The sequence below is a fragment of the Apteryx rowi genome, unplaced genomic scaffold (genome assembly GCF_003343035.1).
Source record: "Apteryx rowi isolate R43461 unplaced genomic scaffold, aptRow1 scaffold_11, whole genome shotgun sequence".
In the NCBI taxonomy this organism is placed as follows: domain Eukaryota; kingdom Metazoa; phylum Chordata; class Aves; order Apterygiformes; family Apterygidae; genus Apteryx; species Apteryx rowi.
This window is the reverse complement of record NW_020447308.1, coordinates 4,321,084-4,340,468: the sequence shown is the minus strand read 5'-3', so window position 1 is coordinate 4,340,468 and position 19,385 is coordinate 4,321,084. Positions and strand designations below refer to the sequence as shown.

The following is a 19,385-nucleotide window of genomic DNA, read 5'->3' as shown; positions in this document are numbered from 1 at the left end:
GCGGGGAAAGGTTCATCTCTGGCACGCCTTAAAAGGGTCTGATCCTCAGCATTGCTGAGTTTTTTGATTTTCTGCTTTTTTCCTTAGGCCTTTTAAGTATCTTTTCTCTTGAAGCTAACTACTGCCATTGTAACAGTGCCACTTTTCTTGTCTTTCATGGCTTCAGCTCATGTAGTTTCTTATACCTGAACAATTTCCTCAATAAAATTCAACCGTCACGCAGCTATGCTATATCAGTTTAGGCCTTGGCTCACGGACAGCCAAACCTCTGGACTGAGTTACACACGTGATGCTTGGGAACTGGTGGCAGGTACAGTGTTTCAAGTGATTGCAAGAATGGGCCAAAAAACCACTAATGTGCTGTAAAGAGCGTTTGCGTGGTACCTGCTTAAGAGTGCGAGCGTATGGGTTAGGATTGCTCTGTTCAGAAGAGGAAAGAAAATACAAATCTGCTTTACTAAGTTTTCTAAACTACTTGAGAGGCAGATCAACCTTACAAGAGTTTTCGGTCACTGTGTTTTCTGACAGAGAATAGAGCGAACCCCAATAATGCAAAGTCCCTAAGTCACTTTCTCGAAATGTTGTCTCCAGTTGACTGAGAACACTGGTGCTTTCAGGTTTAGAGGTGTATTGGCATTTTTTTCTTCTATGCAGACAGGCTGCTCTTTCCACGTTCTCACCACCCTTTACTTTGATAATTGTGCCTCCTATTTTAGAAATAATTAAGTAATTGTACAATCTTAGTAGAGTAAGAGGATGGATCCCAGGGATCGGAACGCCTGGGTTCTATTTTCTACTTTTGACAACTGTGTATTCTTTTAATCTCTGTACCTCCACTTTATGGTTTAAAATAACAAACAGCAGGCTCCTTGCCTAGGTTTTCCAAAGCCCTCGTTCGTGCTGACAGCAATCGTTACAGTGCGTGGCTGAAGAGTGCTGTAAACATGTCATTTTTGTACTTATTTTCCCTTGTGGAAAATAAGAAAAGAAACTGGCATTAGCTGTATGATGTTTGTCATTCTGGCCCTTTTCAATGAGCACACAAGTGAGTCTAAAACTTCTGTTTCGAGTTAACACCAAATTATTTGCTGAAGGCGACAGCCCCCATTTTGGAGCAGAGGGGCTGTGGGCGCTCAAGGACCACTGCTCGGCTGTTTGTCACGACCTCCCCCGCCCTTTTGCTTCCCCAGCCGCCCCGCGACGACCCGCCCGGCTTTTCGACGGCCGCTTTTTCTGTCAGCAAAAACCCCGGCTCGGCGCGGAGCAGCCCCGTGCGCCGCCTCCCTCAGCGCGCGGGCCCGGGCTGCGCCCCAACGGCTGCGCCCCAACGGCTGCGCCCCAACGGCTGCGCCATCGCCCAACCCCCGGCCCGGGGCGGAGCGGAGCGCGGTCCCGAGCCCGCCCAGAGGAAGTGATGGAGGCCGAGGGAGGAGGAGGAGAAGGAGGAAGAGCCGCCGCTGGTAAGAGGGGAGGGAGAGCGCTCGCAGCCTTGCCTCCTTCCCCCAACCCGCCCCGAGCCGCGGCGGCGGGAGCCGCCAGCCGCTGTCCCCGTCGCTCCCCTCACGCGCGGCGGCCGCCCCGCCCGCTTCGCCTCCCTCCGTCCTGCTCGTCGTTCCTGGCACATGGTGGCCCCTTAGGCCGGGCCGGCTTCCCGCCCGCGGAGGCTGGATGCGGCGCCTCGCTGACACGCAGCCCGCCGCGGCTGCCCGGGGGCGCCGGCGCGCGGCTCCTGTGAGGAGCGGAGCGGAGCGGGGTGGGCGCCGCCGCGCGTCCCCCCGCCGCCCTGTAATGGCGGGCTCCGCGCAGCGCCCGCTCTCAAGAAGCTCCCGAAACACGCCGCAGAGCACAGCGGGCCTTTCCCGGGAAGCTTTGCTCGGTCGCCTGTGGTCGGGGCCTGGCTGTTGATTGCCCTGTGCCCCGGGTGCTGTTTGTCACAGAATGGCTCCTCCCGGGGGAGGCACCTCTGGAGATGGGCCAGCCCGACCCCCCTGCTCAAAGCAGGCTCGACGGCAGCAGGTTGCTGTAGATCTTTTCCCCTTTCTTAAGTGCACAGGTAATTCTTCCCGATTTTAGTGTAGTCTAGACTTATTCTGAGGTAGAGAGGAACTGGCCCTTGATTTCTGTTAGCTTTGGTTCAGCAGCTGATGCTGGTAAAGGGGCTCATCTCTGAACACCTGTTTCCAGGGTGGATTTAGAGTTGTGTTTGCATAGATGATTTTTTTTTTTTTTTTATGGATAAGTATTTGAGAGCTCGTAAGGAACAGAGGGAATTCTGGTGTAAAAATACCTTTACATCATTAAGTCTAAATATCAGGCTTCATCTTAAAAAATGTGTTTGCCCAGGCTGAGCTAAAACGTGGTTTAACAGGGAAAAAGGGAGCAATAAATACATTGCCTCTTGACCAGCAAAGAATAATTACTTGGATTATTTTGATGTAGAGAGGAGGTATAAAAGGCTTCCTTTACTGCAGAGTATTTACCCTTTCTTTGGAAGGTAAATATGTTCCATGGTGATCACGAGATGCCTGTAAAATGAGAAATATATGCTCTCTGAAGATGTATTTTAGGAAAAAAACTTGCTCCTTGTTTGCTTTCAGCAAAAGTTAATTTACTGGTGTTGCTGGTGGTAGGCAAAGAGCTGCTCTGCCAAGCAGAGGCCAACAGGGAGAACTCAACCATTCAACACGTGGTGGACTTTTAGAGCTTTGAAAGGGATAGAAAGATAGATGTTATGTTAGTAGTCAAACAACCACCATCCTAACTCTTGGTGCTTGGTAAGGGATCTGATTTTAGGATAGGTGGGTCTCATGCACACACTCAGTAGTGGATTTCCAAGGGAGTCAGGCGTGCGTAGTGTTCCTGGCTTATATTTGACTAGGAGCACTTCCAAGAATCTCTGTTCACGCACTTGTTTGGATAAGGGCCCGTTGCATCACCTCAGTTAGCTCTTACACTGCTTTCCCTCCTGCTCTGTTTTTGTACTCTTCTTTCTTAATTTGTCACGCTAGCAGGTAAATGGAGAGAAAGTGAATTTATCTTCTGAAACGCATTTTAAGTTGCTGCCATTTATCTAAAGCACCTACTTCATCCCCTTCAGTAAAATAATGATGTTGTTCATTAGTTCCTCTAGCTGCTCATGGCTAAATGCACTGTAGTCAGATTGCTCTATTTTTCCCCTCCTATCAGGCACTTAGGATAGTCAAACATTTGTAATAATGCTATTGGGGTTTTTTTGGAAGACTCTCAATTCTGCTGATGTTTTTAAATAAAATATCTCTAGATAAATGAGACTTGATCTTTTTGTGTCTAGGCAAACATTGTATTGCCGGCATTTCAGGTACTGTATACATTTTTTTTTCCTGACTTTTTTCATTGCCCTGAAATTGAGTGTTTAGAATAGTTCTTCTCCCATTCTCTTCCTCTTTGGGAACAGATATCATTGTTTCTAGGTATCATCTGAATTTTGGCTTAGTTATTTAATTGGTTATCCCTGTGTTTAAAATAATTATCTAGCAATTGGCAATAGGTTGAATATACAGCTAACTTCAAAAGCATACTGGAGCCAGCCCTTAGCTCTTCTGGTGCAAATGGTGCTTTTCAGTTTATGTCCTTCTGTATTTGAGATGCTGCAACTCTACATGTCCTTGATGTCTACTCCTGTAACTGTCTTTAACAAAAGAAGATTGCTTACACTTGCAGGGTTTCTAAGCTCCTGTGTAGGTCCCAGGCAAACTATTGTTGAGAAGCAGGCAGCCACCGACCTAGAACTTGGGGTTCTTGTTTTAAATCCAGCCTTGTCACAAGTTCTTTTTGATTTCAGTGCATTTTCAGAGTCAGATTTGCATGTGTTCACCATCTAGCAGCAAGGCTAGGAAGAACATTTCAATGATTTACAGCACTTATGAGACTCTGGAGCCTGAGAAATAATTAGTTACCAGATGACAAACCTGTATGTCTAGTTTAACAATTGCAGTAATGGAGCCTTAAATTTCCATCTGCCTCTCTAGGAAACCTCTGTTCCGTGCCCTCCCCCCCTCCCTTATGAAAGCCATGTTGATCAGCTAAGTTTAGAAGCACGAGATCTGCAGCACAGTAGGTAGGAACTCAACATTGTGGTAGCATAGATGTGCTGTATATCATGATGTGGCCCCAACATCTAGAAAAGGCTCTTCAAAGCTCCAGGATGAGGCTGATAAAGAGCTATACTCCTTCATTATAACTAAACTCTTATTTATGTGACAGGTAGAATTTTGCCCAGTGAGGAATGCACACCTCTGAGAACTAAGGACTATAATAACCTCACTTTCCATACCATATGCAAGGCACATTACTGTAACCTTGCTTTCTTTAGAGCGTAACTACATATTTATTTTAGAAGGAAAGAAAGCAGGAAACAAAATCCTAACTCTTTTATGGTACTTCCCTCAATGAAGAAGAGCCACTCCAAAACCCAGTAAACAAACCTGAGTCCCTTTCCATGATGAAGCATTGCAGGAACACACTCCTTCCCTTGGGGGAGAGCATGAGAGAACAAATAACCCAAAAGAAAGGCTAGCTTATTGCTTCAATTTTCAAGTGGGAGGTGTGCAGACATTATGGGTATGAGTATGGTAGAAGAGCCTATGTAGAACAGGCTAGTATGTATTTTCCACACTGTATAATGGTGGCAAAACAAGAGAGTCCCAAGCGCTTCTAGTGGCAGTTCACAGTTGTTGTATGTTGTCCTTGTAAAATGATTGGCAGACCCTCAGGTCACACACATCCAAAGTAAACTGTGTCCTGCTCAGTTACTGAGAGGTCTGTGGATGTTTAAAAATGTTGTGTTTGTAACCTTTGAAACTGCTGTCTGGTGACTGGTCTTTATAAAGTATTACTGACAACAGATGGCAAATGGCTCCGCTGATGTAATTCTTGCTAGTCTTTCATTCCTGTGACGTTCCACAGTTTCAGAATCTCAGAAACTGCCTCCATATTTTTCCTGCAAAATGATTCCAAGCCAAACTAAATAAAAACATTTTATATTATTCAGATTCCCATGGTGTCATGTGACATTTTTGTAATGATTGCCTTGCAGCAGTTTCAGATAAGTGCACGTTTGGTAGCAATTTAAGGCCTGTGTCCTTTAAGTAATGCTTATTAGTACGTAACAGATGCCGTTTAGAAACATTATGCCTTTTAATAGGCTCTACTTTTAGACTGCATGTTCTCATTCCAGGCAGACTGTGGATCAAGCCAGCTTGGAGGTATGCTGTCATTTATGCAAAGCCTAAGTCAAATTTTCTGCTCTGAAGTCAAGCCATGTGTTTTTCCTTGTTTCTTCCATTCTGGTCATAGCTGTCTTGCTGTGTTCCTCCCCCCAGTCATATCTTTGGCTGATTGTCAAGCCATTACAATCAAAACCTTTTGCATATTTAACCACCAGCAGTGGTTTCCTTTGTCCTTACAGAAGAGTCTATGTAAACTGAATTTAAACGATCTCGGCTTTACTGTCAAGAGCACAGCAAACACAGAATTAGCCCTCTCCTGCCAGCCTGTCCTTCTCTGCTTCTTCCTCCTCCCAAAAGGAAAGGAAAAAAAAAAAAGGGAAATGCAGAGCTATGCTGATTTTGGAGCACCTTCAAAGACATGCAGAATAGCTGACACAATAACATGGAGAGACAGCAGAGATGTTTACATATTTCCTCCACTACATGCAGCTGTTTATTAAAGAAAGAAGTTCAAGACAGGCTAAGAGTCTTGTGATAGCTAGTGCAGGTGATGTATTAATTTGCAGTCATATAATAAATCTAGCAATGTGGAAATTACTGTGGAAAAGATTTTGTTTTCTTTCCTTATTTGCTCAAATTAATTGCCTTACTTTGAGATCAGTTTGGCTTTACAAACTGCTCCTTGCAAGTACTTTGGGTGAAGGCTGCTGAGCTTTCTTAGGCAGACTTACGCACCCTACAGGATGGGAGCATTAGATTCGTCAGAGATACAAAGCATTTTCAACTGAAATTATGGGACATTTGAGACTGATATCCTTGAAAATCTAGCCAGTTGTCTCTTCCTTTGGGGGCTCTTGTCCTTTTTGAGTGAAAACTAGGGCTTTCAGGTACCTTTGCTGGGCCACATGTATTGCTGTAGTTTGTATGAAATGAAGATATGGGCTGCATGCAGCACCTGGGGCCTTAGGTTCCCCACACTGATTTTGAATGATGGTAGTAGTAGAGTAATTTATTTAATGTAATACTTAAATGCTAGTCCTGGTCCAAGCTGGTGAGGGTGTTTCAGGAATAATTTTAAAAGCCTCCTGGTCTTAAAATATGGATATTTTCTAAAACTGTCCTCACTGGCAGTCTTTCTGTCTTTCCCACTTGGGATGAAATCATCTTCATGTTAGACCATTTTCCAAACTCAGTTGTCCTTTCCTGTCTTTTCCCTAATTCTTCTTTATCACTATGGGTGGCATTGCTTTCCTCTTTTCCCTTAACTTATGGAATGACTTTTAGCTAATCTGTCCTCCCTTCTAGCTGTCTTTGCAAAGGGTTGAATTAACCCTATCTACATTTGAACCTGTGATTCCTAAAAGCATTGCTGTTGTTCAGTGAATTCTTTTTCTCATATTCCATTCAAATTAGCCTTTTTGAATAAAAAAAAAATTCAGTGATACATTTCATTGTCATTCTGGCCCTTCCATTTCTTCTTTGCTTAGATTTTGAGAGCCAAGCTCAAATTTCAGGTCAGGCCTGACCTGCCTTTTGCTGGCATCGCTATTTTAGTTATGGGTGTGATGAAGTGAGATGTAGCACTGACATAGCTGTGCTGGGAGAAGCCCTTGATCTGGGCACAGTTGTACTGGAAAAATTCATTTTTGCCTGTATGTTTTATTTTTTTGGGGTGGGGGTAGACAAATAGTTAAGGTGACAAAGTTAAGAGTTTTTCTTGCCTATGCTGAATCCTCACCAAGATTACCTCCACTGTCTTCAGTAGAGTAATTGATTGAATTCCTCTTTCAGGAACATTTCCACCCATTTCTTGTTTGTATGGAAGAGAGAACATATTAAGAACCCAGTTCTGATGGTCACAGGTTCAGAGGTATAAGCAGCAATCCCACTGAATCAATGAAATTGCCTTGAGGAAGACCTGATGTGAACTGGAACCTTAAAGTCCATGTTCATTACAATCCCAGATATCACTTCTCTTGAGGACTACATCTTCTCTGAGTTATTCTGTAATCTCTTCCCCCTCTTTTTTGCATCTAAACTCTGTGAAAAAGAGAGTTAAATGTGCAGGAGTATTAATTCCTGATATGTAATAGTTACAACTGGTAGCACTTCCCTAGTTTAAGAGTATGCTACAGATTTTATTTGTGAAGTCTGTCTCTGGACCATAATATCTCAGCTTTTTTCAATTACAGTAGGTTAGAACTTTGTGCAAAATGTGCCAGTCCAGATGTTGCATTCTGTCAATGATATGACAGGGGGTAGCCTGTTTACACAGATGTAGTTTAGTTTATCTGTGTTGAGTTGATTGTGGCTTTATTTTTATAAATGTAAAGCTGCTAAAGATCCATCTGAGGACAAATACGTAGAGTTGGAAGCTGCTAACTAAATCCTTTGGTATGGGAGTAGTGCAGGTTAGGGCTGATTAATGCCATTATGTGATCCCTTCAATGTGCACCCCCTTTCCCAGATTGAAAGCATCTAAAATAATGTGGGTTCATCTAGATGAATTTACAAAAAGAGCTAAATAAATAAATCAGTTATTTAATTTCATCATGTACTTGTTTCCATTTCACAAGCCCCTGATTACTTTTTTGATTTTTGGAAAATAAATACCACACGTGACTTATAGACCCAAGTCATAAGAGGTCCTGAGGGCCTTCAAAGCCTGTTGAATTGACTGAAAATTGAAGCTGATTGACATTTTTCAGAATTAGGCCTACCTAGTCTGTGCCAGTGCTCATCTACATTCTGCTAAGTATATGTGTATACTTACGGCTTTATTTTTTTCTTCTTCCTAAGGCAGTGTTAAATTTGTGTTAATGTGAATGGGATGGCTAATATGATAGCTTCCTGCATTTGGGATGCCTAACCTTTGATTTACCCTCCATTTGTTTGAGTGATAGAATTTGCAGTAGTACATGTATAGCTGCAGTTGAACTCATGTACTTAAGATGTTTGGTTTCTTAATTGGGAATGGGATTAGGATTATTTATTGTCTCTACACTTCTGCCTTCACTTATTGATTCTATAACGGAAACCTACTTGCTGTCAGAAACTTGCATTTTGTCTTCTGAAGCACTTCGCAGCATTTGAATTCTGATAGAATAATAAATAATACACAAATGGCATTTCTGGATCAAAACCTAGAAGCCCATTAATGCCATTGTGTTTTTTCGTCCTGTATATTTCCAGAATGATTCTGTTAGTAATGGTGAAAAGTGGGGAAGAACATTGTTTTCATTAATGATGTACAGCATGTGGTTAAGGACTGCCTTGCCATGTTGGACAGATATCACACCACAGCATTTGCCCACTAGCTCCATTGCCACCACACATTGTTATGATGTTACTGAAGTTTCRCTTACACTAGAACTTGTTTTTTTGACATGTATTTGCTCAATTAAGTTCAGGATATGAGAGTCAGGTTCTGCATGTACTCCCGGGAATGTGCCAAAGACCTCTTCCTTCCTTTGAAAGGTTAAACAAATATGGTTGTCTAATGATAACCACATGCATAGAGCTGTTCAAGCTCATTTAAAGGAAGGGAGAAGACTTGGTGTTAAGCACTGCTGTTTGACGCAGAGCTCCCACTCCTTTGAATGGAAAGCCCTTTTGTTATATGCACCCAATTTAGAAAGGCATAAAATGTTACCTTTTTATCGTAGGCACTGTCTCATGGTTTTGCTGCCATAGTATGGCAGTGACAGTCCGCAGGGGAACAGAGAGCAATTTATGTTATGTGACTTCTTTGCCTTTTATATGGTGTGACTTCACAGGCACTGATCAGCAAAACGTAGTCACACCCTTTTGATGTGGTAGATAAGGCGCACACTTAACTGATAAGAAACCAGACAGAAGATAAAGTGATTTGTTGGGGGCCACAAAAAAACCCACCTGTGGTATGAATAAATCTTAGGAGTTCTGGTTTCGGTTGCCTGATTTAATTACAAGAGCATTCCCTCCTAAATATTAACAGGATACATAGTCTTTTTGTGTTGGTGCACATATGTTTGTTTCATATTGCAAAGTGTTTTTGATTAAAAAAAAGTCAAAAGTACTTCTTGGACAGAAAAACTCCTGATACTGTCAGAAACACTTAAAATCTGCTGAAGTTTTTTTTAAATTGTGAAATATATTAGCATGAAATTAAAGCCAATAAATAAATTAAACCAGCACTGCCATCACAAGCATTAGAAACGGCAAAATTGACTGAAAATGACATTTGAAAGTTAGAAATGTTAGGTTCTTTTTATTATGTCTTGTTTCTGAGCCAGTCGAAATCACACAAGTATTTTTCATTCTGTTGCATGTAAATGAATGCAATAGTGGTGTGTGTTCTCATATAAGCACAAAGATGCACAGTCCAGATACAAATCATGTGGTGACTGATGGCTCTTATGTAAACATACATTTCTTAATAGAGGCATGTAGTATCATTCTCTTTGTTTGTAAAACAAGAGAAAGTAGTCGTAAGATAAATGATTAATTCACTTAAGATATAACGCGTTTCTCATTCTTCATCTGCAGTGAGGTTGATGGTTTTTTGCTTTACAATCTGGCTGCATCCTAAATGCTCTCACAAGTTTCTGAAATGCTCTTTCCAACAACTAACTCTTTCTTGGGAGTACCAGGAATACCTTAATGAATCTAAATCAACTCAACAATGTGTCTAGTCTGAAATAGCTACATGACCAACTTGTTGGCTTAAGGAAACAGCATTGATAAGCTACATATGAATGCAGAAATAGAAAGTTCTTAAAAATAAAGTAGATACATCTTGTTTAATAGGTTGTGCACTAGGTTCATGATCAAAGGGGACTAAGCATATTGGCTGTACATACTAATTTGAAACTTAAATGAATATTTAAAACATCTTTACAAAGAGACAGAATTGATTATCTTAAGTTGTAACTGATTTGTCACGCAGTGACATGAGTATTCATGAGATAAGTGTTTAATTATCTATATTCTGTTTAAATTGTTTCTGTTAAGATACAGGTTTTTGCTTCAGAAGGATGTGAAAGATCTGCTGTCACAAAGGATCTTTAAAATATCTGGTTGGATTGAAGCATTTCATTTATCTTTGCGCATTACAGCAGTCTGTAGTTTCACTTGTGGAATTTCACATATGAGTGTGTGCACCATGTGTTTTCTGTTGTACTGAGAATAAATTCTTTTGCCCATGGAAAATATTTCCTGCTTACTTCAACTGTTAGAATGAAATTCTTGCTGAATCTGTAATGATGGGGGTCTGTCTCTAGTTTACAAAAATTGAATTCTAGTTCAAGATGGAAAATTGGCTTCTATTTTGTGATTGCATTTGTTAATTATTTACCTTATGTGGAACACAAGCATGCTAATCTGATCTATCTGGATTCCTACATTTTAATCTTCCTTGGATCCTAAGTGGAGGAACTTTGTGTGTCATTTAGTTCCACAAGAAGGATCTTTGTCCACTTCATGAAACCACCATAAAATGCARCTGTCTACTCTGGAGAAAATTAGGGCTAAAATAGCAATAGGTTTACTAAAAAGCTGAACTGTGTACTTAAGTATCAGGACTGAAACAGGGAGCTTGGTTTAGGCTGATTTGGCAGAGTTAAATGATGTTTTAGGCTGAGGTACCTGTAAGTGCTGAAATACCATAAGAATGACTAAGTTGTATGGGCACTGCCTGCCTGCTTGTATAGCTGTTTATAGCTGCTACTTTTCACTTTAAAGATCAGATTCTTAGTACAAATTGATGGCATGTCACTGGAGTGAGAGGAGATGCACTTACACATGCTAGTTTGAGAATCTGGCCCAGACTACTCTGTGGGAACAAAAAAGACCACAGACAGAATTACCACGTTAGTTTTTGCTTTAAAATCCGTTCTGTGTGCTTGAAGCAGAAACATGGCTATACAGATATCTGTTTTAATTCATTTATTTATTTCTAGATAAGTTTTTTTTATGGAACTGCATATACTTGCTCCTCCTTTAGCATGAATTGAGCTGCCCTGGRAAAGACTAAGTCTGATACCTACCTGTGAGCCCTTTATTGTCAGTGCTGCTGTAGAATCAGCCTGTGTGATGTCTTGACCTTGTTTACCAGCTTTGGCTATGTAAGATGGCAGCCACTTCAGCGCGAATGTCTGGAATCCCTCTAATGCAGTAGGCCTCCCGTTCTAAATTTACTCTCCTTATGGTTTATGGTCCCTCCTCTGTGGCTGCAGCAAGAGGCCCCCTTTTTATGACTCACCCCTCCTGCCCCCCTTCTCTCCCTGCCTTGCTCCCTCCCTCCCCTGGCTGGTAACCCTTTGTGCACATTGCCTGTTTGAAAGAAGTGCTCGCTCTGTGTCTAGCCGATTGGCCGCTACGGTATGCTCTTTTGTTGCCGCTACATAAGATCAAATTCGAATGAAATGCTGTAATTCAAATTATGTTAAAAGGCTGTCCTTGGAACTTTGCAATTTTGGTATCCCAAGATGCTGATAGGGGCCCCAGACTGAAGCCCTCATAGGAAAACAGTGCTGCTTTCCTTTTAAAGCAAAGTCAACAAATTTTTTTGCAATTGATCGTGGAATGTTTATAACATCATGTTAGCCAGCAATAATTATTGCTGTGAGTCAAATGCTTAATAACAATAGTAATGGTAAAACTTTGTCCGGTTGTTTTTGTTTCCAGTTGTGAAAAAAAAACATGGAAGAGACATATGCAGCATGGTAAATATTTCTTCCCTTTATACTGGGGAAAACTGGGAAACACATTAGTTAAGATAAAAAATTCAAACTCGCTCTGTGATCTCTCTCCTGCCCACTGCAGCTGAAGAGGATTAGTGGCATGTGCATGTGTGTGCAGGTTTTGGGGGGATGTTCACAAAGGCCAGCCTTAGCACAGCTAAGTTCTTGGGGGCACTGCAGGGCACCTAAAGTCAGACTTCTGCTCTGTGTTGTCCTAAAGGAGCCTCTCTCTCTCTCTCTTTCTCCCTTACATACAGAAGTACAGAGAGATTTGTTTTTTTTTCATGAAAAAACTGTGGATTTCCCCTTTATTGGAACATGGGCTCCTAACTCACGTAGGCATTTTCAGAGTATTGTACAGGGAAGACAAGTTAAATGGAAGTATGCAAACATATTTTAGAGGAAAAAAAGACTCACCTGGAAAGCTATATTAGTGGGATGTTGATCTGAAGTTTTACCTAGTGCCTCGTTATTTAACTTGTGACATTATTTCATCCTTTCAAATGGGTCACTGTTACCTTAGAAAACAAATATATGTACCAGAAAGCTAGTGTAACTTTGAAGGTACTAGTTATTACCTTCAATGAGAAGAAGCTGTGATTGTGCTTAATAAGTTGCTGTGGCTTAACAATGGCAGGACATAGTCTTGTAAGTGGCATCTCATAAACAGAATTTATTAGCATGACCAATATTTTTCTTTGTGCTAAGCTTAAGTCTTACATGCTGCTCATCTGAAAAAATTGAAAGCAGCCATGCTGGATATGCCTTCATTAAAAAAATAAATTACCAAAGCTTTTAATAATAATCGTTAATCTCTTCTTTCCCTTATATGGCATTTTTGCTTGGTGTTACACAGTACGCTGGGGAAGCCCGCTGCAGAAGAAAACTGCCACTGCTAAGTACTGGCTGGGATTTTAAAATGTGACTCAACTTGCCGGTGTTGCAATGCTTCTTTCTCTCCCATTTTGTCACATACAAGCATGTTAGAAAAACCATTTACACAGTAGCTTCTGTTCAGCATTCTGACTACATGGCTTTGCTATCAAGCTTTAGGATGTAAGCTGATTGCCCAGAAAGGGCAGGAAAATAGTGTGTAAACCATTTTACGCAGTGCTGGTTGGTGGTGAATTATCAGCTGTAGTTTCTTACCATTTTGCTAAGGAATCAGATATTGATTACTGTTGGGGCCACTGGATGGATGCTTAGGCTGACCTGGTACTGCAAATCTGATTCTCCTATTGAAAGGTATCTTTTTCAATATTATAATTTTATGATCTGTAGTACCATAGTTTCTGAATCTTAATACAGACTGTTCTTACAGTGACCCTCATAAGACTGTTCGTCCTCTCAGCTCGTTACTTTGCACTTCCTATCAGTGCAGTTATTTCACACTGTCCTTGGGTCATGGGAGCTGCCATGTGAGAACAAACCATGATTAAAACTGGAGAATTCAGAACTAAGTCTCAAAATATAACAGTGTGGCAGAAGAATTTGTCCTCATTTGGGGCTTACARGAGTTACAGGTGTAGCTTATTGATTGAAAGCCCTTTAAATTTAAATTATTTCCCTCCTGTAGTAAGAGACTGGCAGAATACTATGACCCATTGCTGACGATATTCTTTGTCTGAGCTGGTGATGTACCACCAGTCTGGTTTCTTATACCAGAAAGAGATTGCTTGGTTCCTCACAAACATTGTGTTACTATGGAATTTGTGCTTAGGTAACAGGTATCAAATATATGCAAATTTTGTTTGCATACAAGTAACAAATACCTTTCATTTAATATCCTATAGCAGTGAGTCACATGAATTAAAAATTATGTTTCATAAAAGACTATGGCTGTTATTTTGGGAACTCTTCGGTGGGTAAATATTTTAGTATTTTTTGACATTATTTCATATTTGTGAAAGTAGCTAATTGAAATGACTCAACAATGAGAAAGGGGTAGCTAAGGATATAGAACAGATCATGGACTGACCCATAAAGGGGCAGTCTTCCAAGAAGCAGTGGAAGCCTTGGAATTCTTTTCCTGTTATATTTTTAGATAGTACTAAAAATCAAGCTGTGTTTTGAAGAAGTTTTTTGATCTTCCTGCTTTAAAGTAAGCTACTTGTATCTAGAGAAATTTAAGAATGTGCTTGTTGAATTTGAAAGAGACAAATGTGATTTGATGCTGTCACAGTTCTACTCTGCCAAAATGCATATCAAGAGGTAGATGACAAATATATAGGTTTTTATCAGTCTTGCTATTTTAGACTAGGATTAGACAAAAGGCCCAGTTACTCCAGTAAGCTGTTGGGGAAACTGGAGTTTTAAAATCCATGTTTATTAGTTCACTTAAAAAAACTCTTGTTTTCTATTTTAACTACAGATCGTGTTTATTTGGTAGATACGTTAGCAGGAGATCCAAAGTTTCTGCAAGCAGATGCTGAAACATACTATGAGAAACTCTTGAAGAAATCATCATCTACTCCTGACATTTTTTCCATCCCTGGAGGACAAAAGGTAATAGGCTAATGTTTTTCTTACTGAAAATTAGATGCTTGCAAAAGCTACTTTGTTGGTTGTGTTTATAGTCTGTTTGTGACCAGGTTAGAAATGTCTTAAAATCAGCAGATTCTGCTTTATTTTGAGTAATTTGCATGCTGCAAATTAGAGAGAAACTCTAAGTCCAAAACCCTCCAGAGAGTGGATGAGGGTTTGAAGTATTAGCTGAACTTTGCATCTTGACCTGCCTCCTTATAGGACTGAACCAAAAGTGGATCTGGTAGAGGTTTATACCAGGTCCCAGCTCTGTATTCTGTACATACACAGGTATTGTGATACAGCCTGTTTTCTGTTTCCATTCCTTCTAACTGTTATCTTGATAACTTTGAATGTGGATTCTCTTAGAACAGTTCTGATTAGAAGTGATTGATAGATGGTATAAGTGCTGTAGGTGCCAATGCTTTAGCGTCCAGTCCTGAGCCACTTAAGGAATGGGTTGGAGATGACTGAATAGGTCTATTAAAAATTCTTATGTTAGTCAACATATGAAACCTTATATTCTGGGAATTTTCTAGATTATGAAAGATGTGCTGGACCAGCTGTTCTTGTACTATCAAAACGAGAGTGGGTTAGTTGAAATAAATGTTTATCTGGAATACAGTGGCTCTTCTACAGTTTAGGAAAATAATCTGCAGTAGTTTCCAGAAAGATGCTCTTTCAGGTGGGGCAGCTTTGTGTTTGAGAAGTGATTATGACTAGTTTTAAATACTCTTTTAATGCCCTCTAGTGGACTGTGTAGGGTTAAATACCAACAAACCTGAAAATGCAAAGATCCCCCAGTTTAAGGTTTCTCTGTCCTTAGTTCAGCTTTTCATGCCTGGTTGCGCTTTTAGAAGCTCATTTACTGTTCACTTAGAAAGGAGGGCAGCATAAAATCCCAGGCAGTGCTGTATGTATTCCTGCAATAGCTAGACAGTGAGATCAGTTAAAGGTGGATTTCTGGCTTTTGATTCACAACTGTCTTGATTTTGTGGCTTGTCATCAGACTTTAAGTATGTCACATGACTGATTTGAGTCTCATAGCAACAGATTTCTCTTTGCATTCATTTAATTCAGGTCTAATGTAATCTGCAGTCAGACAGCTAGTCAAGGGCATAAGTAATGGTAATGCTCTTGCTGTATCTTTTTTTCCATATAAACAATAAGGAATACTTCCATGAATGTTGATATTTTGTAATTAAAAATAAAGTAAATATAATAAGGTTAAGACCCCATTCCCAGTGGACATCTGAGCTAACAATCCCTATTACAAACCTACAGCCTGAAGGATGAGGATTTTGGTATTTGAATAATCAGCTGTAGTTGCCAGCCTTTTTTTCCTCCATACAGCTGAATTAAAGCAGGTTTCAGCCAGCAGCTGTGCATAATTAGCTAACAGGTATTAGGTAACTGTCAGGCCACTTACTCAGGTCACAGAACTTCTTTTTGGTATGTCACAGTCTTTGCTCAAGCATTCAATATCCGAATAGCAAGGATTATTGCAAGTCAGGATGGAAGTGCATTGGCAGAGTTCATACAGAGAAAGCTATACTTGGCTCATACTAATGTTATTAACACCCATGAAAGTGCACATTCACTTACAAAACAAAATAACAGTCATAGCAGTAGGAGTGGAAATAGTACTGGCCTTTTTATTATAGCGTCGCTCCCAGGTGCCACTATGACATCGATGCTGTTATATTTGTAGCAAGAAAAGAAGGACCCAGAACATACTGAGATTTCAGGAAGCTCATGCATACAGATTTCAGGCAATTTTCGGTTTCTTTCCAGGAGCCCAGTTTTTGCACAGATGACCCCAGGATTCTGACACTGACGATCTAGTGAACACTGATTTCTACTTAAAGTTGTTATCTTGATAATCCATATTCATACTACTCTTTCCATGCACCAAGAAATATTAAATGTATCACATGACTGATTTGAGTTTCATAGCAAACTGACAAATGGGTGCAATTAGAGAGAGAGGCACACCCACACATACACAATGGACCAGATTTTCGAAAGTACAGTACATACTGTGCTAAATTATGCACGATCTTTGCCTGTACCTAAACCTACATGAGAGCATTTTCAAAATTCATATGGAAATCGTCATCTCTATGCATATAGAGCTGTTTGAGCACAGTAATTTTGTGTTTATGTATCATATCATTTATAAGTGTAGTCTAAGACTGAGAGGCTGAGAGCTGCATTCTGGTTTTAGCTTTTTTTGCAACTCTACCACCTTGTGCCAATTATCTACCCTCCCTGTGTCTCACAGATAAACTGCCCAGCCACTGCCCTAATGCTTTGATACTCCCTATACCCTGAGGCTTAATTCATTGTTTGCAAAACACCACAAATCCTCAGCTGGATAATGCTGTAAGAAGTGCAAGTTGTATTTGTTTTTATTTGATACAAATGTGTCTGGTCTTTCATAACACCATTTGTCTGCATGTGATGGATCGTGCTCTGTAACAGTGTTCAAAGGCGGGTTATGTACTAATCATAAGTCAGTATTAAAGTCTTTGCTAACTTTACTAGCTGATTCCTTTTAAAATAACATCACTCACTGATAATGTTAGAATATTATGTATATATCACTTAGTGCCTTGAAGTTCAAGGCTGAGAGGGTGTTGTGCTAAGCTTATTCCGTGCATGTTAGTAAAACTTACCGTAAGTGCATCGAATACATTAAGTACTCTTGCCAGCTTTGCACTACAAACAGCTACAGGGCTTTTTTGTTTTTTTAGGTTAAACTTGAAGATTCCTGTGTGTGTTTTGTCCCTCTCTACCGAAATAACCCTACTTGCAAAATGTTGCTGTTAACTGATCCACAGGATAAAGAGACAGGTTAGACTTGGTCAAAATATTTTGAAATCGGGGTAGCTGTACTTTCTTTTACTTTAAAGTTGGTCTGCTGGTTTACATACGTGAGTATTTTTGGTTCTGTTTTGAATATGAAGCAGATTCAGTACACCTTTCAGGGATTTGTATGAGTGGCTTACTGATTTAGAAGGGAGGGGTGACAATCGGGGTTTTCAAATTCTTTGCGTAGCTCTGCTACTGGTGAAAGAATGACTTTGGGTGTAAGGGATTTCCCTTATTGTCTCTGAATTCGTTCGATGGGATAATATTTTTCTGCTTCAGGATAATGTGAAATTTAATGGATGGAGCTTTGAAATTTGTAAACAAGAGCAAATACATACATGTGAAATGGTATCAGGTTTTACTGATTCTTACTCATTATTTTTCCTGTGTGGTGTCTTCTTCAGTTCAAGGTTTAATTGCCTCCTATTTCTGGCACTGGCCTGCAAGTGGTAAATTTGGACAGAGTACATGCTCAGGAATTGAGTTAAACCCATTTTATTTGGCAGTTCTCCCAAAATTTGCTTTAAAATTTACCAGCTTTGCTTTGCTTGTAATGCTGGTGTTTTCCAATTACAGCCATGTGTCATCCTGACACGAATACACTGCAGTCGAGTTATAGGCAGTAGAAATCAGTATGAAATTCCTGATGTTTCTTTTTCATGAGTCACTGCTTGAAGTATCAACAGGTTCTTAAGATTTGAGGTAATAATTGTATCTAAGTTTCCTCTTCCTACTGTCAGGGTCGCAGTGTCTCGAGACACAGCCTAGTTTCTTCCTACTTACTCTTAGGCAGGTGTATGAGACTATATTTGGTATGTGAAAAGCTGCAAATGTGAAATAAATAACAAACCTTGATACCGCTGTCAGTAACAGTAAACTTGACTCCGGGTTGCATAGTACCAAAAACACAGGTGTGACCCATGAAATGAAGAGTTTTGGCTGTTTTGAAGCAACAGGCTATATAGTTTTTGGAGCAACTACAATGAAGACATGAACTATGCATTGACCCATTGTGCTACATATCACTTAGATAATCTTCCAGAACACATGAAGCCTTGACTCTATAATCTGTTAAACTCTAAGCCCCCAAATGTGGCAGCACACTAATGAGCTCTGTCACCAGAACCACAGCTGACTTTTTTAATGAAAAGATAAGCTATAAATTATGCTCAGAAGAAGTTTACAGCCAGTATTTTTAATAATGCAACAAAGACAAGGCTAACAAGTTTAGAACTCTAGGTTCAGTTCTTAGAGTGGCAGGTTATGATCTTACACCCCTCAAACAGGCACTGTTAGTGTAACTAAGTATTCATTTGTTATTCAGTCCAAACCCTGCAACCAGGAAATTTCTTCATAAGAACAAAAACCAGATTAAAATCATCTGTGGTTGAAGGTGAACTCTGCGGAGTTTTCCAGCTCCTTTCACATACGCTTTCAATTGACAGCTCACTAATGGGCTGTGATTCACATAGTTGAAGGTGGGAGAACTTTCCAAGATACAAGTGTAGTCTTTAGACTACAGTTTCCGGTCCCTTTAAAACTATTGAAATAGAAGTACTTTCCTGACAATTTATATATCACATTAACATTTTTATGAAGAGGCACTGGTGTGATAAAGGAAAGAAGCATGTACACCAGAGGCCATAATTGCACTGTGATTGCAGTTGTGCATACTTACTGACTTATATTCAAAGGAATGTAGTTAAAAACAGCATTAAGTTAGTTTAGTTTGCTCAAGAGGAATGGTGATATGTAATAACTACAGTGTGAATATAAAGAATCATTGAAAATATGCAGGTGAAAGCAATGCATTTAGCACAAATCTTCAGTTTTATAGTCTGATAGTAGTAGGAACAACATATATTAGAGATACATATACACAAAGGAAAAAGATTTACCAAAAGGAACAAGTCACACATGATTTAGTCTCCATTGTGGACTTATGAGAGTTATCTACATTCAAAGCTTAAACCTAGCAAAATAAGCTGCTTCTTATATTTTAAGCAACAAACTGAATTACTGCTGTAAACCCCTTGCAAACCTTTAGTTTGCTTCACTG

General features: G+C 40.1%; 1 protein-coding gene across 1 annotated transcript in view; it reads left to right on the top strand.

Moving 5' to 3' along the window:
- The first annotated feature begins 1,414 nt into the window (after nt 1-1,414).
- FAM169B (family with sequence similarity 169 member B) overlaps nt 1,415-19,385 on the top strand; it is a 41,165-nt gene continuing 23,194 nt past the window's right edge. The window contains exons 1-3 of the mRNA XM_026073273.1: nt 1,415-1,460; nt 14,301-14,434; nt 17,209-17,308. Coding sequence (XP_025929058.1) covers nt 1,415-1,460; nt 14,301-14,434; nt 17,209-17,308 — 280 coding nt within the window. The remainder of the gene's footprint in view (nt 1,461-14,300; nt 14,435-17,208; nt 17,309-19,385) is intronic.